This window comes from Borostomias antarcticus (assembly GCF_949987555.1).
Source record: "Borostomias antarcticus genome assembly, chromosome: 4".
In the NCBI taxonomy this organism is placed as follows: domain Eukaryota; kingdom Metazoa; phylum Chordata; class Actinopteri; order Stomiiformes; family Stomiidae; genus Borostomias; species Borostomias antarcticus.
Window position 1 is genome coordinate 36,312,110 of NC_140237.1, and position 25,206 is coordinate 36,337,315.

Below are 25,206 nucleotides of genomic sequence, written 5' to 3' on the forward strand. Positions count from 1 at the left end.
TTACTCGCGTTTCCATGGTTCCTCCTCAACAAGAGAGAACTCAGTAGCGCTGCCATTTCTGCCCATGGTTACCTGAAAGCAATTACCAGGGACATCTAACTTTGGGACCAAGGCACAGACATATACAAACTGTCAGAGGTTGGGTGCAGAGAAACTAATGTGTCAATACTTGCTGGCCATTCATTTACTGGGAATCCCCAAATTCAAATGTTCTCATTTAATACTGTCATTAGACACTTTAGATGTATTGAGTTTGCATTTGTATGCAATGCTTTACTGACAGGATCATATAAAACCATCGATGAGTCAGTTTTATTTTCTAAGTTGGCCATGCATTTTATGGATTCTCTGCCCAACAGAATTACAGTAATGATGAATTGAAACATTGTGTGCTCTTGCACACCAAAGAGCAACTTATAATAATTATGTATCATGCTACAACAGTTGCACCATGCAGGCAAAATAGCAGAATATACTGTAGATTATATATGGAGGGGATTGAATGCTATAAAAGCCAGAGCATGGCTGAATATTTTGCTGCAGTAGTCAAGGGGCAGATTGCTGCGGTAGTCAAGGGGCAGATTGCTGCAGTAGTCAAGGGGCAGATTGCTGCAGTAGTCAAGGGGCAGATTGCTGCAGTAGTCAAGGGGCAGATTGCTGCGGTAGTCAAGGGGCAGATTGCTGCGGTAGTCAAGGGGCAGATTGCTGCAGTAGTCAAGGGGCAGATTGCTGCGGTAGTCAAGGGGCAGATTGCTGCAGTAGTCAAGGGGCAGATGCTGCGGTAGTCAAGGGGCAGATTGCTGCGGTAGTCAAGGGGCAGATTGCTGCGGTAGTCAAGGGGCAGATTGCTGCGGTAGTCAAGGGGCAGATTGCTGCAGTAGTCAAGGGGCAATAGTCAAGATCTCAATGTAGACTAACAATAAAAACAACTAACAAGGTTTGTGAGCAAATAGTATTATGACCCCTGATCACTCCAGCCTCCCAACATACCGTGTTACCAATACTATTAAATCAATATCAATACTATGAGCTCACAAGCCTTGTTACAGGGGGGAACCAAAACTCTGAAGGAGGTAAACTAAATGTTCATTTGGGACCTTTCAAAACGGACCTGTCAAAACGGACCTGTCAAAACGGACCTGTCAAAACGGACCTGTCAAAACGGACCTGTCAAAACGGATGAAATAAATCCTTTTTTTATTTTTTTTATTTTTTTTTTGGGGGGGGGGGGGGGGGGGCAATACTTTTATTCTGCACCTTTCTAAAAGCTCTGATTGTTTTTTTTAATTATTAGTCTACATCGAAATCTTGACTTGATCTTGACTTGCACATTTAAAGATAGTAATCTACAAATGACTAATAAGGATTTTTGATAGGCATTTCATGATATGTTGGTTATTTTGGATAAAATAAAATGAATGAAATAGCAGTCTTTATGAATATTACTCACTCTAAAAACATATTTTTGGAAATTGCCCAAAGCTGGATGAAATTATTTTAGCTAGGGCTGCCACAAGTACATGTCCAATTAAGAAAGTAATCACAACCATTTCCTTAAATTAAATTTAAGACATCACAGCATAATACAAAGCAATGCTTGATACAAGACAAATGTTGTTCTTTACAGAAGAATACCCCTTAGGCAAACCTCCTAAGGATACAGTTAGGAAGAAAAAAAAGTGGTGAGAATAAAAGAAGAAAAATCTGAATAATTGTAAAGCTGTGAACAAGTACTTAAAAACTGCTTTTTCATTACGGGTGAAGAAACAAATAAATATAGTAATATATATTTATGAGTTTCACCTTCTAACATTGCTGCAAAGAATTATAATATCCATATATATCTAATACACCTAAAGACATGACAAGAAGTACAACAGACAGGCAGAGGGGAGTTTCTCTACATGCAAGTCTCTATATCCTTAAAGGTGAAATGTACCTTGCAGTCATTTATCAGGACTGAGTTGTGGTGGGTGGCATAAACACACTGGTTGGTGTTGTTTTCATAGAAGGATTGTGTCTTCGACATCTCAAATACATTTTCTGTCTGCTGAGCGTCGAACAGGTCAAGCTCATCTTTGGAGAGATGGTACACGATGCCGGCTCCATAGGAGTCCCCAACCACGTTGACTGAGGTCCGGAACCGGTCTCTGCATTACGGTGGATGGGAAGAGAGAGACAAACAGGAAAGAAGGAGAGATAGTAAGAAATGTAGACTGTGTGTATGTGTTAATTACAGTACACTACCAATCTGTGTGTGTATGTCTGTGTTAGGGTTGGGCGATGTCAGGAATTAAACCATTGTTCTATCATCATGTCCAAACATTGGGATAAATGATAGCCTCATATTATTAGGGGCCAGGCAGCGTAGCTGCCGGAACCCTATTGTATTTGCCTATATTACTATTCTCCATCTTCCACTGAAGTCTAACTTCCCGTGGACAAAAAATCACCAACATTTGCACATAGCTCCAGTACTATACCCAAAGTCCTCACCCTGCATTGTAGGTCAATAAACCTCAAGGTGGCGCTACAGCAACAGTCTAAAGTTTAAAACTTTAAAAAATCATAACAAATCAGCCATAGGTGCTATCACTGTAAAACCACCACGTGAATGTAGTCCCAATTGAGACAAAACTGTCATATGCTTTGACCTTGCAGGAATTTTGAAGTATTAAAATATGTTTAATTCTGTCCTCTGAAACCAACACTTCATACAGAGAAAACTACGTTACCCACAATCCAACGCAAGCTCCACGAATCTGAGACATCGCTCTTGGCAACCCTACCCCACCCCCGCCAAGGATTACAATGACTAAAAAGATTGATTGGCAACTGACTGAGTACACAGCTGCTGAAGTTAATGTTCAATTATGAAAAAAAAGCTAACAAAACCTGTAACCCACATTTTTCAATCAATTAACACTAAAGTTGCTACACTGGATCTTCAAACTGTCATTCACAAACTCATTGACCAGATTATTGAATTATCAAAATTGATCTTACAATGCATCAAAATGTTTTACTTATTATTATTATTCTCCATCTTCCACTGAAGTCTAACTTCCCGTGGACAAAAAATCACCAAAATTTGCACATAGCTCCAGTACTATACCCAAAGTCCTCAACCTGCATTGTAGGTCAATAAAGCTGAAGGTGGCGCAACAGCAACAGTCTCAAGTTTAAAACTTTAAAAAATCATAACAAATCAGCCATAGGTGCCATCACTGTAAAACCACCACGTGAATGTAGTCCCAAGTGAGCCAAAACTTTCATACACTCTGACCTTGCAGGAATTTTGAAGTCCATCACTTCATCACAATGAATAGTTCATTAATTAATTCAATGATTCATTCATTCACTCATTTTTTGAAATCAGTATCGATACCCAGCCCTAGTTTTGATGTGTTGCATAACTTGGCAGACATGTAATTAAGGTTACAGCTAAAAAAAAAAGAAAAAAAAAGGTTTTAGTAACATTAACCGAATCGATATTGAATCAAATCGAATTGAATCGTGATAATCGATTCTGAACCTTGTGAATTGGAATCGAATCAATTCTTGAAATTGGAATCGATACCCAGCCCTACTTTTGTGAAATGTAACCATGTCTCCTAGATGGGGTCAGCTCTATGTTCCCACAGCCCAATGGTCCCACAGCCCATTGGTCCCACATTACCATTAAGACAAAATTAGGCCCAATGGTCCCACAACAAGACTTTTTATTTTTTATTTTTTTATTAGGTCCTAAACAAACAAGCTGGCGAGGAAAGCCAGCTCTTTTGTGGGTGGAACACTGGACAGAATACCCTCTGTCTTGTATTCCATCGTGCACGGGAATAAGGGAGCAGTCAGATTCTTGTGCTTGAAATGTTTCAATTTTACCTTCACTCTGTCCTCCTAACTGGTTGTGTGTAAAAATATGGACATGTGTTGTTCCCTGGCATAATCTCAACAGGGTCCTTACTAAACTGATGCTTCTTATAGTACTGTAAACATAGCTTTGTATTTTTTTGCCTGTTCCTGGCACATAAAATGTTTACCACCACTGATGTAGATGTATTTTAAGTGAACTGCACAAATAGTGCAGTATTTGACATGTTCCTATTTCAGTTAGATGGTGAGTGTGTGATTATTGAGTGTGTAAACTGAGCTTTATATTTTTGCTTGCACCACTTGCATATTGCATGTTCTTGGTACATAAAAGATTGAGAAACACTGATAACTGAGAACCCTTTCCAGATTGTTTGCTTGTTCATAAAGAAATATTTTGAACATACACTGTGTCTTTATTGCACAAAGTCATACACTAAACTTCTTCCGGTCCCAGAGGCCTGCTGAGTGTGAAGTCAACTGAATAAACCATACCCAGGATATGATATTTGATATGCCCCTTTTTATTGTGTAAAGCCAATTTGAGCAGCCATGAAAAGCACTTAATAAATGTGATGTATTATTAATGTTATTAGTAGTAGTAGTATTAGTACTACCCGTGTAGTGTATGCAAATAAAGCTAATAAACAGCTTTGAGGAAATGAAAGAAAAGTTAGCAAGTCTATTTAGGCTACACATAATGGGTTAAATGCCTTTACACCTTTTCTCTATTAGTTTACTCAGAAATGTGGGAATATAGAGCTGGAGGAACATGGAGCTGGAGGAACATGGAGCTGGAGGAACATGGAGCTGGGGGAACATAGAGCTGGGGGAACATAGAGCTGGGGGAACATGGAGCTGTGGGAACATAGAGCTGGAGGAACATGGAGCTGGGGGAACATGGAGCTGGAGGAACATGGAGCTGGGGGAACATAGAGCTGGAGGAACATGGAGCTGGGGGAACATAGAGCTGGAGGAACATGGAGCTGGGGGAACATGGAGCTGGAGGAACATGGAGCTGGGGGAACATAGAGCTGGAGGAACATGGAGCTGGGGGAACATAGAGCTGGGGGAACATGGAGCTGTGGGAATATAGAGTTGTGGGATTGGGCTGTGGGACCATTGGGCTGTGGGACCATTGAGCTGTGGGACCATTGGGCTGTGGGACCATAGAGCTGTGGGAACATAGACACGCTCCCCTTTTAGATCGCTTTGTGCGCTCAGCCATTCTCTCTGCCAAAATGAGAAATAAAGCGGTGCGGAGGCCATTGTATCTTTTTTTATTTAAACAGCGGATGGATTGAAATTACGTGACTCGTCTCACAAGATTTAAAATTGACATTACGTTATCATAGGACGTGCTAGTCTCGATAGCAGAATGGATGAGCTCGGGTCTGCCTTTTATTGAGTTTCTCGAAATCCTCGAACCGGGTCTTAATAGAACCGGTTTTCGAGACCCATCCCTACTTACAACCCAGTCCCACACATAAACGTCAACGCTTGAAAGGGATTTATCTCACTTTGTACCAAAGTGTACCAACTCGGGTGATTTCTAGTGTGTTTGTTTGCAAGCCATGTGCCTGCCTATACAGGGTGATCTGGTGTGGAATTCACTGTGTAGCCGCACATTGAGAGCCATACCGAGTGCCCACCTTCTGTAGGTGGGGTGATTTGCTGTGATGCTGGGGTTGGCTATTTAGCTGGGTAGACAGACCTGTCTGTGCCTGTCGGGGTGGGCGGTGTCACCGCTTGGCCAGACTTCCACCATGCCCACAAAGAACCTGCTGTTTTATGAGTTGGTGCAAAATGACATATTTTCTTACGTTGTTTTCTAGTATGCTGTTGTTGTAGTTCTCAACTCTCTGATACCGGACCATACTGGGGACAGAAGGTGGTGGCGGCCCCTTAGCCTACAGTTAATACCCATAGCCATACCTATACCCATACCCGTACCTAGACTAATACCCATACCTAGACCAAGGTTTAATACCCATACCTAGACCAAGGTTTAATACCCATACCTAGACCAAGGTTTATTGCAATGTCTTTGCAAGTCTACAATAAATACACTGACAAAGTCTGTAAAACAATCTGAACTAATATGCTGTGTGTGCGTGAAGAAACCCGTGCAGCATAGTATTCCGTTTTCACAGTAGCCTAAGGCTGCTTGAAATTATTTAGACCTACTTAATTCCTTCCAAAAGTTTTTATCAAACAGCATGTATGCTACTGTGTGTGGTAACCATTATGCTATGTGCTTCATATTATCCTGTGCTTTATTCCATTGGTGAGATAACAGCCATAATACACATTAAAATGTGAAGTGCTTGTATGCAGATTTTTAGGCTTAATTCGCACCAACTAGGCTATCCATTCAACATTTTCAGCACATACATGTAAAAACGGTACATACTGTAGGGATAACTCTGCCACACTAGATAGATACCAGTGCCCTTCACAAAAGGCATGCTCATCTGTCATCAGATAGAGAAAAAGTGCTCCCCCATCCAACATTTAATGGAACCTTTGGCATGTCTGCTTTATACTGCCCTGTTTTGTGTTCACTGACTTCACCACTCATTCAAATAGTCTCATTCAAATAGTCTAGACATCATCTGTCACATCACAATGTGTTCTCATCCATCCAGGGCTATCACCCAACCCTAGTGTGTCTGTCTTTCTGCATGTATGTTTGTGTGCAAAGGTTTTGTACTCACAGCAGCCAGTCAACAGCTACCAACAGACTGATATCTTGAGTGGGTAACCCAACAGCAGTTAGGATCAGAAGCATTGTTACCAGTCCAGCACTTGGGATACTGGCTGCTCCCACACTGGCCAAGGTGGCTGTCAAACTAGTTAAGATGAGAGAATTCAGTTCAAATTGTTCAAATAGGAGGTAAAACAGTTGAAAAGCAGCACAATAAGTGTAAAGAGATACAAACATGTTAACATTATTAACTTGAAAAGAAAGCCATTTTGTCAAAGAGTTTGTCTGAAGCAATACGGTATGAATATATTTAAAGTGCAATTTTAGAGACCTACCTGACAGTAACAATCTGTCCCCAGTCCAGATCAATGTTGTTCATTTGGGCTATGAAGATGGCTGCCACAGCCTCATAAAGTGCAGTGCCGTCCATGTTGATAGTGGCCCCCACAGGGAGCACGAAACGCGTCACTCGTTTGTCGATCCCCAAGTTCTCCTCCAGGCACCGGAATGTGACAGGCAGGGTGCCAGCGCTGGGACAAAATGGGTGCAAATTACATTCTTTTGGATATTTTATAGTGTAAAACTTCCATGGGAAATTTTACAAAATACACTACAGTATATGGACAAAAGTATTGGGCCACCTACATATTACACCTACAGGAGCTTTTATGACATTGCATTCTAAATTCATAGGCATTAATATGGAGTTGGTCCCCCTTTGCAGCTACTGTACATGTATAACAGCTTCCACTCTTCTGGAAAGGCATTCTACAAGATTTTGGTGTGTCTGTGGGAATTTTTGCCCATTCATCTAGTAGAGCATTTGTGAGGTCAGACACTGATGTTGGACGGGAGGGCCTAGCTCGCAAACTCCATTCTAGTTCATCCCAAAGGTGTTTGATGGGGTTGAGGTCAGGGCTCTGTGCAGGCCAGTCAAGTTCTTCTAAACCAGCCTCACCCAACCATGCCTTTATGGACCTTGTTTTGTGCACAGAAAAGAGCCTTCCCCTAACTGTTCCCACAAAGTTGGAAGCATAGAATTGTCCAAAATGTCTTGGTAAGCTGAAGCATTAAAGGAGTAGTAAAGGGACAATGCATGTTTAGCCCTGTTTTAAGGTTACTTATGATCATATACAATCTGATCTGATCAAAAAGTTCACAAAACTAGCGCTTTTGAGAAAGTCGGATAATTGCTCTACCACCGTTTAGGTCATACAATGAATGTGGATGGGCACCTTGAAAAATCATTCAAAAACATGTTAAACTCTCGATTTCAAAGACAAGAAGCTCACTGAGGGGGTAATTGGTGTCCGTTGGTGTTCTGACATCAAATTTGCTGCAAAGTATGAATCCTGTAGGGTTTTATTGATCATTTTATGAAATCCATTGACTTGTATTGACGCGACCATTGTAGATGTGTAGATCAATCCGCAGAGGGGATTCAGGAAGCGGAACTACTTACGGTAGCTGTTGTTATTGTTTATTTTGCTAGGCTACCTAGTTTGCGGAAGTTTACACACTTATGTGCTGCAACTAAATAGTTCGATGATAAATATTTAAAAAAGCCTTTCCAGATGAACTAGAATCTTACTTTATGGCGAATTATATGTCAGAATGCCAACTAACACCTCAGTGAGTTTCTTGTCTTTGAAATTGAGAGTTTAACATGTTTTTTGAATGATTTTTCACGGTGCCCACCCACATCCATTGTATGACCAAAACGGTAGTAGAGCAATAATCAGACTTTCTCAAAAGTGCTAGTTTTGTCAACTTTTTGATCTGAACCATTGTATATGATCATAAGTAACCTTAAAACAGGGCTAAACATGCATTTTCTCTTTACTACTCCTTTAATATTTCCCTTCACTGGAACTAAGGGGCCTAGGCCAACCCCAGAAAAACAACCCCAGACCATTATCCCCCTCCACCAAACTTACAGTTGGCACGATGCAGTCAGGCAGGTAACATTCTCCTGGCATTCGCCAAACCCAGACTTGTCCATCAGAATGTCAGATAGAGAAGCGTGATTCGTCACTCCACAGAATACATTTCCACTGCTCCAGAGTGCAGTGGCTGTGTGCTTTACATCACCATCCAACGCTTGATATTGTGCTTGGTGATGTAAGGCTTGCATGCAGCTGCTCGGCCATGGAAAACCATGTCATTAAGCCCCCGCCGCCTTGGCGATTTTTACGCACTCAGCGATCCCACTCTGTAACTTTATCTGTAACTTTACATGGTCTGACAATTCGTAGCTGAGTTGCTGTGGGTCCTAAACGCTTCCACTTTGCAATAATACCACTTACAGTTGATCGTGGAATATCTAGGAGGGAAGAAATTTCACGAACTGACTTGGTTCAGTCATCCTATTACAATACCCACTGGAATTCAGTGCGCTCTTTAAAATTACAGATTCTTTCACAAATGTTTGAAGAGGCAGAGTGCATGGCTAGGTGCTTGATTTTAATTTTTATACCTGTGGCAAAGGGAGTGAATGAAACATCTGAAGTTTATACTGATTAAATTAAACTATAGTCCTTAATCTTCCAAACAACATTGTGCTGTATACATCAGAAAAAAACAGTATTCTCTTTCATTGGTATAGATTGGTTTGAAGTTGAAAAGGAGACAAAACATATCAGATGTCACTCTACATTTTGGGGGGTATTTTTTAGCATGAAATTACATAGTTCTTACTTGACTTTGAATTTGCTATAATTTGAGTATTGACTGAAATATAACACATAAGGGTGTGTCGAATAACTAGATCTATAACAGCAAAGATCAGAGGAGTGTCTTGTACCTGGATGCCGTCCCAAGCGCAGTGACCCAGGCCTGGAAGATCCCCATGAAGAAGGTGAAGGGGTTTTTCCGAACGATGACAAAGTATATTAGGGGTAGAAAGATGCCACCATGGATGATGAGGCCCACTACCACAGTGACCATGTACAACCCCAGCTGTCTAGCAACCACTTCCAGGTCATTAATGGAGATGATCTTCCCACAAATCAGACATGCTATACCGACGGGTGAGTACCTGGTTTTGGATTCAGGGTTTGGGGATATGATACAGGTTTGGATATTGGGTCAAGAGGTTGGTTGGGTTAAGATTTGGTTTGAGGAAAAGAAGGGTTAGGATTGGGATTAGGTTTGAGGACATTATAGGAGAAGGGAAGGATGGAAGTAATGGGGTAAAAGAAAGTAGATGATGATATGTTAGGGTCAAAGGTAAGTGGTCAGGACAGTGCAAAGAGAGAGACAACAAAAAAAACATTACAGAGGTTTGTAAGGACAATTTGCTAACGATGGGATTAGGGTGGATATTCTGTTAAAGGACAGGTTCGGAATTTAGCATTATAAACCTTGTTATAAGGTTATTTACTATCATATACAACAGCCGATATCAAAGTTTCGTCAAACGAGATACAGCTTGTCATTGCTAACACACTCAATGGATCCACGAAACTTTCATATCGGCCGTTGTATATGATCGTAAATAACCTTACAACATGGCATATCATTCTAAACCGAACCTGTCCTTTTACGTATTATTGCTACATGTACGGTTTTCCTTGTTTAAAGCATCATTTAATCTGGTTAATTTGCTATAGATTTTTTAAATCTTCCATGTAGCACCTTTAATGGTGGTTATATTGAGAAAGTGACAAATGTGAGGATTGCTATAGTATATAGGACACTTACCACATGATCATGCCAACAAGCCTCATAACAATCTCATTTAGGATATTGAAAAAATCCAACATGAGCTTGGCCTTCTCTCCCATTTTCCCCATGCAGATTCCAAAAGCGACAAAGAATCCAATCATACCTACAATTTCAGAGATTTGATTATAATCATGACAATTGGTGACGACAAGATGATAAGAGTTACCTTAAGGTTTTAGTGCCATTATGTTCTGTAGCTTAATCTGTAAATAGTACAAAGGCTCACATGCAAAGAACAGATACAAATTGTTATTTTTGCCAAGCTGTAGTGGCGTTGCAGATAGTTTAAACAATCTAAGCGCCTATCAGCATTTTTGCCAAATTAAGTTGGAAGAAAGGTGAAAAACATATTTTCTTCCGAGAAACTGCATACTCTTGTTCTCGTTTAATTGTTTTTCCTGGGTCTATTTCTGCAATAACTGCACTTACGGCTGTGTTTATTCCACTAACGTTAACATTACTGCTCATTGCTTTGGGAGATTGTTTTGCCACGGGAACCAATCCGAGGTTATGTTCGACTGGGGGGCAGAGCAGCAGTCAGAACATAGTCCCTGAGAAAAATCGTTCAGAGAAGCTGAATGTGAACTCTCGAGATCAGGATGGTCTCACGAGGCTACTCTAGTGCAGGTGCGCAACAGTATTGGTGACTTCTGATTGGTCTAAATCTCATGCTAGAAAGTAGCCTTGGTCCAGATATTCAAATCTGCCCACTCCACCGAAGTTGACTGTTAAATGTCAATGTAGTTGATCGTCAAAAAGACACATACTGTGTATGTAACATTAGCAGGATAGCTGGCTAGCTAGCTAGGTAGCTAAGCTACCGTTAGTTCTCCCTCCTACCTAGATACCAAGCCCATTAATGTTACACTACAGTGACAGCCATTGGTGGTTTGGTCCTTAAATAGGCAAGGTAATTTTTCAGTTTTTTACAGATTATGAAAGTGTAAATTGCAAGTTTTCAAATAATGTGACATGCATTGAAATCTGACAAAGAAGAAGATATATGTCTGTGAATGTTGGTAGACCTGAAATCACTAAGCAGAGAAAAAGGGCTTCAAAGATTCAGAGCTGTTCGCACTTCTCACAGGTCTTTTGATGACAAAATATGACTATTTAGTTATCATAAAACTTCAGTTTCCATAATATAAAAAAGGAAAACAGTAAAAGAGTATGGCTACTGTAGCTCATGTGATCATTAGGTGAGAATTAGCTTTTTCATTCAAGAATGATGACTGCATGCGTCATGGGGTGGGGGAAGTGTTTTACAGCTGGTTAGTTATAGTCATTATAATCACAACAGATCAGATTCCTCTTATTTAGGTAGTTCAATCATGTTGAATAGATCAAAGATAAAGTATACTGTATATGTTTTTCATGCTGTTAGGTGGGGAGTCTGCAAATGGCTTTGTACTCGACCCCCCCCCCCCCACACACACTTAATCACTGATATTATACTTCACTACTTACAGTAGGACCCCACTCATCCGAACTTCAGAGATTCCGAACCTCCCGGTCTACCGGACAGGCTTAAAAAACTTTTATTTGAGCCTGTTACTGGTGGGATTTTCATTACAGTACTGTATCCTACTGTGAATAAAAACAGACTGTATGTAGACCTACATGTTGCCTGTAGGCTGTAGCCTACTGTCACGTTTCATTTCTTTGCTCTAATGTCAAGCGCAAAACGCAAACGAGTCGCATTCCTTGGTAGCCAGAAAGCGCGTCAGCAACCTGAAGCAGAGGAGTATCGAGTCATTTTTCGTTCCCAGTTAATGGACTTCAGGAACACAGACGTGTTGTGAGCATGTAGATGTCTACTAGGCCTACTGTATTTGTTAAATAATAGCCTACAGACTATAGCCTACATCGGTTGTTTTAGAGACTTTCTTTTAGGCTACAATAGACACGACAACTTGTCTGTCATTTCATTTATTTATTTATTGATTATCATTTGCTCTAATTGTTCTAATTTTGGGTTGTTTTTAGGCTATACCATTTTGTTCTGCGAATACAGTAGCCTATCGATGCAGCGTAGGCCTCATTTGAGAATAAAGTAGGCTACTGAATTTGATCAAAGCACGCACTCAAGTGGAAATTCGTTTATCTTATTATAGGGTACTGTAGGCCTATTATAGGCTAGGCTGTATCAGTTTAGTTGGCTATTTGATTGCAATTTTGATGCATTTTCACAAGTAATTAAGGGTATTTATCTGTCTATTATGAGTCTATATGAAACAAGTATACCACTTATTGAATTTGGTGCATTTTAACATAGGTTTCAGTCATCCGGACATTTCAGAGATACGAACGACCTGCGGTCCCGTTGGGTTCGGATAAGTGGGGTCCTACTATACTTTCAAATAAATTTAGACCAAACAAAAAAATATGATAGGCCTGCCGGCCTTATCTAATAGTAACAGTACATTCAACAACTGCTGTATGCTGAAGACATGCATGTCACCATGGGTGGGGGATGACTGGTTCACTGTGCACTTGTTCAGGTTACTGGGGGTGTATGGAATCATACTGTACCAACCTAGTACATTCATCCCACTCTTGAACTGAAATGTCTTTTTGATGGTGAACTGTTGCAGTGCCTTAGTCCTGTTGGTGGGCACAGGTGTTTTCGTGGTTACTGTCTGGATCTAAAGTGAGAGATAGATAATTAGTATACAGAATGTGTCAAATGTGTAAGTGTATTTGTAAAGGAGTTCTGGAAATGTCTTACCTGCTGGAAGCAGGCCTGTACCAGGTTTTCTGGGAAGAGATTTCGGATGAGATCAAAGAAGGCGTCCAAGCTTGAAACATCATCGTTCTTCTTGCCCTGCCCAAGGTTAGCCTTCAGTTTGGGGTTCCCTGGGTGGATGAGGAGCACCAGGACAACGCCCAGGACAGCAGCGATGATGGTGGTGGACATGTAGTACACCATGGCCCTGGTGCCCAGACGACCGCTGGACTTGGCATCCAGACCTGCCAATCCTGTTGGGAATGTTTCATTTAGTCATCAAATATTATAGCAGCTTGATTCAGATACAGATGAAAGTGTGCTATATATTGATCTGTTTATCAAAAAGGGTTATATAATGCTAATACACCTTATTTTTCTTAAACTTAAACTCAACTTGAATTCCTAATATTTTACCATTTATCAACCTTTTTGATTGCAATATACCTGTATATATTATACATGTAAATTAGTTACTGTGTAACTACATAGTACTAGCTGTAGTTACAACACTGTTGTTTCATTTATTGGTTTATTCATCAGGGACATTGCACATTAATCAACAGTCAAGCTGCATATGAGTCAGAGTTAGCCTAAAGGCTAATTTTCATCTGTTGTCGCTGGCCAGATGTTTAAACGGCACCCTACAGTCTAAAAAAATAAAAAGTTAAAATAGAATTAAGATGCACATACAGTATTAAAGATTTTTTTTAAAACTCAAGTGACTCGGTGAGACAATAAAGCATGAAAGGACAAATTAGCAGACAGTAACATGTAGACAAAACAGATGCACATATATGCATAACATACAAAGCAGGGCAGACATAAAAACACAATATCATGTAGCAGGGAAAACAAACACACCTACAGTATATATGACACTAAAGCACTTAGCATACACATCAGCACAGACAATAACATGCACTGAACAACACAAATGCACATTCTAGAGACAAGACACACAAGCAGGACAAGACAGCAAGATGCTAGCAAAAATAGTTCCAGCACTAATGTACACAAGGCTGGCTATTATTAATAAGCCATAATGTTACAACTGCTAATAATATGGTATCCGTGTTAACATTATGCAGCAAATAACCATTAATAATACATTAATAATGTATTCATAAACCCTTTACAAATGTTACCTTATTGTAAAATGTTACCATCTGAAGACATGAGACACCTGTATGGCATTATCCTCTTTTTCCACCCCACCTACCTGTAACCAGACTGGAAACAACTAGAGGCAAGATGAGCATCTTCAGCATCCTCATCAGGATGTCTCCTGGGAAGGCGATAATCATGATGATATCAGGAGGGAGCGGTGACACGTACCTCAACAGCATCCCTGCTATGGAACCTAGGCACACACCTGAAAGACAGACACCACAGTCATCAGACAAAATGTGATATGTGACTGTTTGTGTAAATTACTTAAAGGTTCACAGACAGCTTTTTTGATTAAATGTATCATTAAGAAATAAATGTAGATTGCACACTGTAATGGCTATAGAAAAATAACACCATCAGCATTTAGATTTAGGTTCCTTGTAGCCTCGCAAATTCTGTCTGCTACCGTCTGCACCGGGTACAACTACGCAATTTGCTTAAGCCATCAAGGTAGCTAACATGAGACAGAAGAAATAATGTGTGTAGGCACATTTCAGAAACAGCAAATACAGATACAGAACAATTCAAACAATTCTCCATTGGCCTCGAGGATTGAAAACACAGGATATTTTGTATTTAAAACTTTAAATGCAACAATAATCTTAGCATGTTGTGTTTACATGTGTACATTGTAAGATTTGAGGTATGGACTATGAAAAATAATGCAAGACATTTTCAACAAAAAAAGCATAGCGTAGCATGTATTTCAAAAGAAATTCCAGACCTGTCCACAGTTCACCACTTTTAGAATGGAAAAATTACGAACAACAAGAATATATGTTGAAATGTAACTTAGATCAAGATAAAATTGTGCAACGTGAAGATGTTTATATGTCTATTTGTCCATTGTATAGTCTATAGGGCTGTCATTTTGGGGGGCCAAGCAGCAAAGCTGTGTAGGCCAAAAAGATTGTACCCTTTCTTATTACCTCTGCCCCAGTGACAGCGCTCGACAAGAGATAATGTTTTTGGTGGTGTGTGTGGGTGGTTCATTGGTTGGTTCATTGATTGGTTGGTTGGCTGGTTGTTTCTTTAGCAGGATTATGCAAAAGCTACCAGACTGATTTTCATGAAATTTGATGGAGGCATGTAGCATGGTCCAACTTAGAACCCAATAAATTTCAGAGTAGATCCAGGAATTAAAACACTTAGAGCAAAGTCAGCTCCCTGTGTGGGGATGCTAGAAACACAAAATGCATTCATGGGTGGAGGTCTGTGCTCTCCGAGCATGATTTCTAGTTTCATCTTCTTCTGCCATTGGAGTCCATGGCAGCTCATAGAATCATATGGACAAAAGCTGTAAACTCTGGCACACTCATTCCAGACAGTCCCATGACCTTTGTCACCAAGTCTCATATGGACACCTTGAACACTATCTCCCCCATGTCACCTTGAACACTATCTCCCCCATGTCACCTTGAACACTATCTCCCCCATGTCACCTTGAACACTATCTCCCCCATGTCACCTTGAACACTATCTCCCCCATGTCACCTTGAACACTATCTCCCCCATCGACACCTTGAACACTATCTCCCCCATGTCACCTTGAACACTATCTCCCCCATGTCACCTTGAACACTATCTCCCCCATGTCACCTTGAACACTATCTCCCCCATGTCACCTTGAACACTATCTCCCCCATGTCACCTTGAACACTATCTCCCCCATGTCACCTTGAACACTATCTCCCCCATGTCACAGTTGGAGGTGCGTTTATGCACGCAACCTTTGACCCATGTCCAATTTTTAAATATGAGGTACCGTTGGATTCCTTGGCTCAAGTCAAGTTCAACAGTAATTTTCCGCCACATTGGATTTTCTGCTATATTGCATTTTATGGAATATATAAATGTTTCACATGCCACACTTTTCTCCAATCTTAACAAAAATTGGCACACATGATCTTCCGACCAAGCCTCACAAAAGTTAGATGGATATTTGGTTTTTGAAAGTATTTACCCGTCACAGCCAACCAGAAATTAGGTCATATTTCAGCAACGCTTTGATGTACTGTATCTAAACCAAATTTGGCAAACTCATCGGTGACAGTCACATGACTCCTGTCACTCAAGTCTCATGTCGACACCATGAACACTCTAGTGCCACCAATGTGTCAAAGTTGGAGGTGCATTTATGCTGAACTGTATGCCACTTTTCAAAATTGAGGTTGCCAATTTTGAAAATCTTTTTTGCCAATTTAAGTCGCCACAGGCCACAATTTTTCTCCAATCTTAACCGAAATTGGCAAAAGAAAGCGTTCACCCATCACAGCCAATAGAAATCGGCGGCAAAGATGACAAATAAGAAATGAGGACATTTGCCATATGGTTCAGTATGACCGATTTTGAAAATTGAAGTACCAATGAATGAATTACCGGCCCACTACAATATACATGTTAAAAGACTAAGCTACATTAAACTAGACATAAGTTAAACGGGCAGTGGCTAGTTGCAAAACTAGAATGGAGAAGTAAGACGCCTCCTTCCCTCCACTAGTCTGGGGGTCCACCTTGGGCAAGTGGTAGTACCCCCTAGCCCCCCTACCTGGGGTTACAGGCAAAAACCCTGATGACAAAACAACAAAAAGGAAGAGAGACCTGGCCCGGAGGAAGCCCGGGGCCCTCGTCTGGAGCAAGGCCCAGACGGAGGGCCCGCCTGCGAGCGCCTGGTGGCCGGGCTTACCACAGAGCCCGGCCGGGCCCAGCCCGAATAAGCAACGTGGAAGCACCATCTCCTCCTCCATCGTCCCGTGGACCCACCACCCGCGGGAGGAATTGTCCGGGTCGGGTGCGCTGCCAACTAGGTGGCGGTGAAGGCGGGGGGCACCGACGGACCGGACCCGGGCGGCAAAGGCTGGCTCTGGGGACATGGAACGTGACCTCGCTGGGGGGGAAGGAGCCGGAGCTTGTGAGGGAGGTGGAGCGATACCAATTACACCTGGTGGGGCTAACCTCCACGCACAGCAGCGGCACCGGAACCAAACTCCTGGATAGGGGTTGGACCCTGTTCTTCTCCAGAGTTGCTCACGGTATGAGGCGTAAGGCAGGTGTGACTATACTAGCTAGCCCCCAGCTGAACGCCTCTGTGCTGGAGTTCACCCCAGTGGATGAGAGGGTCGCCTCCCTGCGCCTTAGGACTGTGGGGGGGGGGACTCTGACTGTGGTTTGTGCTTATGCACCGAACAGCAGTTCAGAGTACTCGGCCTTCCTGCAGACCCTGAGTGGAGTCCTTTTGGGGGCTCCTGCAGGGGACTCCACTGTCCTACTGGGGGACTTCAATGCACATGTAGGCAATGATGGAGAAACTTGGAGGGGCGTGATTGGGAGGCATGGCCACCACGATCTGAACCCGAGTGGTGTTTTGTTGTTGGACTTACGTGCTAGTCACGGTTTGTCCATAACAAACACCATGTTCGAACACAAGGATGCCCACAAGTACACCTGGCATCAGAACACCTTAGGCCGAAGGTCGATGATCGATTTCATTATCGTATCATCTGATCTGAGGCCATGCGTTTTGGACACTCAGGTAAAGAGAGGGGCAGAGCTGTCCACTGATCACTATCTGGTGGTGAGCTGGTTTCGATGGCGGGGGAAACTTCTGGACAGACCTGGAAAACCCAAGCGTGTAGTGAGGGTGAACTGGGAACGTCTGGAGGAAGAGCCTGTCCGGAGAGATTTCAATTGCCACCTCCGGCGGAGCTTCTCAGGCATCCCTGTGGAGGTTGGGGACATCGAGCATGAGTGGTCGGTGTTCAAAGCCTCCATTGCTGAAGCTGTGGCTGGGAGCTGTGGCCTGAGGGCCATAGGTACCTCAAGGGGCGGTAACCCTCGGACACCGTGGTGGACAGCGGTGGTCAGGGAAGCCGTCCGACTGAAGAAGGAGGTCTTCCGGGATATGTTAGCCCGGGAGACCCCAGAAGCAGTTGCAGGGTATCGACTGGCCCGGAGGGCTGCGGCTTCGGCTGTGACCAAGGCAAAGCAGCGGGTGTGGGAGGAGTTCGGAGAAACCATGGAGAAGGACTTTCGGTCGGCACCAAAGTGTTTCTGGAAGACCATCAGACACCTCAGGAAGGGAAAGCGGGGGACCATCCAAGCTGTATACAGCAAGGAGGGGACACTGCTGACCTCAACTGAGGAGGCTGTTGAGCGTTGGAAGGAGCACTTTGAGGAACTCCTGAACCCGACTAATCCACCCTCTACGATCGAGGCAGAGCCGGAAGATGATGGGGGGTCGTCAATTTCCTTGGAGGAGGTCGTCCAGGTAGTCAAACAACTCCACAGTGGCAGAGCCCCAGGGACTGATGAGATCCGTCCAGAAATGCTGAAGGCGCTGGGTGTAGAGGGGCTGTCTTGGTTGACACGCCTCTGTAACATTGCGTGGAAGTCTGGGTCAGTGCCGAAGGAGTGGCAGACTGGGGTGGTGGTCCCAATATTCAAAAAAGGGGACCAGAGGGTGTGTGCGAACTATAGAGGCATCACATTACTCAGCCTCCCAGGGAAAGTTTACTCCAAGGTGCTGGAAAGGAGGGTCCGGCCGATAGTCGAACCTCAGATCGAAGAGGAACAATGCGGATTTCGTCCTGGTCGTGGAATTACCGACCAGCTCTTCACTCTCGCAAGGATCTTGGAGGGGGCTTGGGAGTTTGCCCAACGTCTACATGTGTTTTGTGGACTTGGAGAAGGCTTACGACCGGGTCCCTCAAGAGGTCTTGTGGAGGGTTATGCGGGAGTATGGGGTGAGGGGATCCCTACTTGGGGCCATCCAATCCCTGTACACCCAGAGCGAGAGCTGTGTCCGGGTCCTCAGGTAAGTCGTCTTCCTTTCCGGTGGGGGTTGGCCTCCGCCAGGGCTGCGCTTTGTCACCAATCCTGTTTGTGATTTTCATGGACAGGATATCGAGGCGTAGCCGTGGGGAGGTGGGTTTGCAGTTCGGTGAGCTGGGGATCACTTCGCTGCTTTTTGCAGATGATGTGGTCCTGATGGCATCAGCTGCCTGCGACCTCCAGCACTCTCTGGATAGGTTCGCAACTGAGTGTGAAGCGGCTGGGATGAGAATAAGCACTTCTAAATCTGAGGCCATGGTCCTCAGCAGGAAACCGGTGGCCTATCCGCTCCGAGTAGGAAATGAGTCCTTACCCCAAGTGAAGGAGTTCAAGTATCTGGGGGTCTTGTTCACGAGTGAGGGAACCATGTTTGGCCGGAGAATCGGAGCAGCTGGTGCGGTTCTGCAGTCGCTTTACCGCACTGTTGTGACGAAAAGAGAGCTGAGCCAAAAGGCAAAGCTCTCGATCTACCGGTCTATCTTCGTCACCACCCTCACCTATGGTCATGAAGGATGGGTCATGACCGAAAGAACGAGATCACGGATACAAGCGGCCGAAATGAGTTTTCTCCGGAGGGTGGCTGGGGTCTCCCTGAGAGATCGGGTGAGAAGTTCAGTCATCCGGGAGAGGGAGGTGTTCCAGGCGTGTCCGGCTGGGAAGAGGCCGCGGGGTAGACCCAGGACTAGGTGGCGGGACTACATCTCCGCACTGGCCTGTGAGCGGCTAAAGATTCCCCAGGCAGAGCTGGTTGATGCTGCTTGGGAAAGGGATGTCTGGGGCCCCCTGCTGGAGCTGCTGCCTCCGCGACCCGACCCCGGATAAGCGGATGAAGATGGATGGATGGATGGATAAGTTAAAAGGAGAGGTTTTTAAGTTATGATTTTTCCAGTCTGAGTCTGCTCAGATACAGTAGGATGGTAGAGTTCCTATAGTGCTCAGCTCTTGTTTTCATGGACTGGCCTGACTGGTACTACGGCCAGAAGCAGACAGGTTGGAGGGAGGGGGTGGGGGCGTTCTCTCAGATAGGAGTTTTGGACAGTTATGGGAGCATAAGTTGGACACAGGTCTTCCCTTCTCTCTGAGTGCGGGCAGATGCCGAGGGTGGTGAGGGAGGGCTGATAGTGCTCGTACTCTCAGCCAAGAATGATGTGGTGTGGTGTGAGAATGTAGAGAGCCTGTACACAGAATATGTCTACTGTGTACACAATGAGGAGAGCAAGAAATCCTTCGTCCAAACCCTGGGGGGGTGGGTTATTTCCATATATACAGCATGTACATAATCCATCCATACCAGTACCTTATTATGCTGTATAGTTTTGAAAATCTTGTGTAATTTATAAGTTCTCTTTGTAGTTATCTGTAATGAGCACATTTTGGAGCCGGCAAGAACATTTCATTATCACTGTATACTGTACATTACATGTGATGAATTAAACAATCTGAATCTGAAAGTAACAACATCACAATCTTTATTCATGGTCAATTCATCCAGCAAGCCGGCAGCACACAGGTATATTGGTCACATGTGGTGGCAGAACAAGTCACAGCTGGGCCCAGGGGCTGAACGTACGACCAGGCCCTGTATATACAGTATATACTGTTTATAATGTACAGTCCCGGGTGTCAAGCCAGGTTCAGAGACGCCCTATGCTGTTGTGTTATGGTGCTACAGTATATTTCAGACCTAACTTGTCTTGACGTTACGTTGCTTACAGTAACAACAAACACATTAAAATGCCTGCATTCTTAACTGTGGAGCTTATAAGCCTTGCTACATTTGTCTCACACAAATTCAAAGCATTGGAGACATAATCGCAAAACACGCAAGTGGCCACAAAAATTGATGAAAAAGGTAATTCTGTGTGTTGACGACTTGGAATTCCGAATTGAATGACGGTTCGATTGCACTTTTTCAGGTCAGTTTTTAAAATCACTTCCAATTCGGTTTTATAAAATCTATTTTGTACCACAATAAACAAGAGGGCTGATAGTAGCCTACCAAAATCAATGAAAAAAAACTTTAAAATGTGACGTATTAGTACACAAGTGCTCTACTGCTCACTTAAATGTTCATCTTCAAACCATAATACCTTTCCAAAGGTACTGTAGCCTGTTTGCTGTCAAAATTAACACTGGGTTCCAATATGATTTATGGTATGTGAAGCTAGCTACAGTAGCTGCTGAACCATTTTCTTTGTATCAACATAAACTAGGAGCCGACTTGGATATTCTAACTAGAAATGGTGCTCAGAGAGCATTGACCTCCACCCATGAACGCATTTCGTTGCTCTGTGCACAGGCACGTGCATTTGAGCTAGACATGTTTGGTATTGCTCCATTCGTCAGGTTGAGAGCTTTCTGTCAGTTCAAACCCTGTGTGTCTGTGACCTTCCCATGTAGAAAGTCGTTTCAATTTCAAAGAGTCAAAAAAAGAAGGAATGGAGGTGAATGGCCAGCTATATTTGGGCAAGTCATGGACCCACCCCGTGATTCGGATTGGTTTAAGGTGGCCTCATGCTACAAACGTGATGCACCAGAAAAAAAGCGGAAAGGAACTCTCATCTACTGGCGAATGTGAAAGGTGTCAATCACCTATTCATCCTACGGCTCTTCCTGATAGTCCCTTGTTTAAAAAGCCTGCATACAGGTACTAATTTTGATGTAAATTGTAGCATCATGTAATTTCATGCAGGACACAGGTCATGTGCCTCAGCTGTAATCAGCTGACAGTCCACCACCACCTCCACCTCTCCCGCCTCCCCCAGCCCAGCCTCCACCTCCCCGGCAATTGAGCAATTCCCCTGCATGCCTGCAAAATGCGGAGCGCACCCACTCAGTGGCATCCGAGTTATTTCACTCCTGGGTCTAACCTACTAAACTTGCAAATAAATACCCTTAATAAATAAATTGTTCACAACCCTTCTTCAATCATGTGTTTCAAGTAAACAAGCAAACCCATGCACTGATTTGGTAGTATAGCTGCCTCATGCTCAAAAGGAATTGGGCGTATCTACAGTATTTCATGATGTAACGTGTCATTTGTATGCAGATTTGATGAGACTGGGCAGATTGAATGGATGATTGAATGGATGTTTAGGGTGGCTATTATAGGATGATATATTGAATTTCATGTAATGGTGAAGTGCTCACAAATGAACTAAGACAGAGACAATCGACAATTTTGAAAAAGAAAACCTACAAAAAAGTTCATATTGCTTTGATGCTGGATTCAATGTGAGTTAAATTATGTCATTTATAACAATCTATACATTGGGGCTATGAATCTTCTATAATAGATACTCTATGACCCTGATAACATTAACATAAGATAGACCTAGAGAACTTACCGAGAATGGTGAGGGTAAGAACCATGTTGTTCAAGATTTTATCACATATTCCCCCACACATGGATTCAGGAGGATCCACCATGGGCTCCAATTGGCTTTCATGCATTCTGACCTCCACGTGCTTCTGCATTGTGTTGGCACTGAGATAGATAGATAGATAGATAGATAGATAGATAGATAGATAGATAGATAGATAGATAGATAGATAGATAGATAGATAGATAGATAGATATAGATAGATAGATAGATAGATAGATAGATAGATAGATAGATAGATAGATAGATAGATAGATAGATAGATAGATAGATAGATAGATAGATAGAAATGTCAGCTTCAGCAGTAACATTATTATCTATAACAGCTGATTGAAAGGAAATGAACTGAAATGTGTTGGAGTCATGACATGACACACAAAAAAAACAAAAACATACAAATGTCACAGGGTGAGCCTAGTTAGTTAACTGGCCGGTGGTTATGCTCAGCTGTTGCCCATACTAGTGAATGGCAGAGCAGGATAGTGATAGGCTGATTCCCCGTTTACAGGCCCTGTATGTGTTTGTGTCCTTGAGTTGAGTGCAGGGTGGGACTCTGTCCAAAGGATCCTTATGTTCTCCCGGGACGCCAAGCAAGAATTGAGAGAGGTTTTCATCATATGTGTCTGGGTGTCCTGTCTCTGTGTGCTTGTTGATTGCACTGGGGAGAGTGGCGGCTGTATTACTAGTTGGTGATTGAGAGGAGACTGTGACAACTCGGAGACTAGGAGGCTATACACCGCGCAACTGGAGCTAGGCTCTCTCAGCGCTGAAAGTCCAGTGCTCCACAGGTTTCCCTGCTGAGCTGTTTACTGGATCTTCTGCCTGATTCATCCCTTCCTGGCTGCTGACGCAGAGTAGTGGGTGACGTCACCAGGGCTGTGCCTAGAAGTGGCATCTCAGGAAGCCAATAACTGAGGGTTTTTTGTGGGGATACGAAGGATGATCCCTACTTGTTAAAACAGCCATGTTAAAACTTCCATGTTGTGTGTCTTGTATGTTTATTTTAGAGAGCAGTCTGTCAGGTGTGCTGTGTGGCTTGCTCGTCCCAATATCCCAAGTTTGAAAGGGAGGGAAGTCCCTCTGCCCGCATTAGAACTGTGGTTGGGAGGGGAGGGTATGGGAGACCTTGTATAAATATATCTTTTTATAATTACCTGTCCTGGCCTTCTGTGTGGAGTGGGTTTCAGAGAGATCCTTATACCTGTTTTGGGTGAAGTTAAAAGTCTCAGTGAAAACCTGTGACACAAGCTTGATGGATTCAAGACAAATGTGTGACTAGGACAGAAAGAGACAGCAAGAGTGAATGCCCCTTATAAGAAGACTAGGATTAAAGATAGAATTGCACCATGGTTTTCTAGTGATCTGTCTACCTTGTTTAATGATAGGAATTGTGCCTGGTCCCGTCCCAGACGCACAAGGGATATTCAAGACTGGCTTTCTTTTAAGCAACTCAGAAATAAATGTACAACAGCTGTAAGGAAAGCTGCATCTGACTACTTTTTGGATTTCTTCTCTAACTCCTATTCAAACCCTGCAAAGTTCTGGGGTGCTGTGAACTTAACTACAAACAAACCCTCTAGTTCACTGCCCTTGTCTATTAATGTAGATGATCATGTAATCTCTGATCCAAATGATATTTGTTTTGCTTTTAATAAGCACTTCACTGAGGCTGGGCACTTATTTGAGAGGTTGTATACTGGGCTGGCTCCCTTGGATACTGATTCTGGTTGCATTCCCCCTTTGGACCATGTCTCTCATTTCTCCTTTCAGCCTTTTACACCTAGTGAAACGTTAGGAATCTTGCAATCCATAAGTGTTCTACTGGTGAGGACAATCTAGATTTTTTTTTTTTTTCATAAAACTGGCAGCCCCCATCATTAGTGAGCCGTTGTCATGCATTTTGAATCTCTCCATTGCGTCAGGTATAGTTCCTCAGGTTTGGAAATCTGCCCAGGTGGTACCGTTGCACAAAAGGGGTGATAGGGATAAGATGGATAACTTTCACAAAAAACAATTGGGTAACATTCAATCTGATTTCTTGTCTCAGGCTAAAGGTGTGCCCCAAGGCTCAGTGTTGGGTCCTGTCCTTTTCACCATCTATATTAATGATATTGTCTCTGCACTGGCTGTCATGCTCATTTATATGCTGATGATACAGTTGTCTATTGTATTGCAAATACTGTGTAGCAAGCTATTGAGAACCTGCAGCTTTCTTTTAGTGTGCTACAAGAAGCTCTCACTAATCTGAAACTAGTTAATCTAAGTTTAATGTATGTTGTTTTCTAGAGTTTTTAGAGTTCCTCGAGTGCATTCTGAACTTGGTAGAGCTGCTTTTGTCCATTATGCTCCTTATATCTGGAATACTTTACAACAGACTCTAAAGCGTGAGGCACTTCCTGCAATAGCAAAGCTTAAATCCATGGCTCTTGACATTTGTACTTTGACCTGTAACTGTTTTTAATTATGATTATTATGATTATGATTATGATTATGATTATTATAAATTTTATTGTTATTGTTATTATTATTATTATTATTATTGTGTATTGTATTTGTTTTGTTGTTATTTATGTATTTGTGTTAACTCGTCAACACTGTAAATGAGGGAAACCTCAGTGCTTTATGAGTATAAATAAAGGTTTGAAATTATTATTTTCTGTGCGTTTATGTTCATTTTATGTCTACTTCTATTTGAAGCACTCTGTGCATGCAATTTCTCTGCTGTAAAGCACTTTGAGCTGCATTTTTTGTATGAAAGCTGCTATCCAAATAAAGCTTTATTATTATTA

General features: G+C 42.7%; 1 protein-coding gene across 1 annotated transcript; it reads right to left on the reverse strand.

Moving 5' to 3' along the window:
- Window positions 1-22,511, reverse strand: LOC311307823 (excitatory amino acid transporter 2-like; the record flags this gene model as incomplete). The annotated part of the gene is made up of 10 exons (XM_084436701.1): window positions 1-72; window positions 1,940-2,150; window positions 6,591-6,725; window positions 6,916-7,110; window positions 9,384-9,617; window positions 10,283-10,409; window positions 12,843-12,951; window positions 13,035-13,285; window positions 14,254-14,406; window positions 22,382-22,511. 10 exons carry the CDS (start codon window positions 22,509-22,511, stop codon window positions 1-3), a joined length of 1,617 nt encoding a protein of 538 aa, XP_084292827.1.
- Window positions 22,512-25,206: the final 2,695 nt, after the last annotated feature.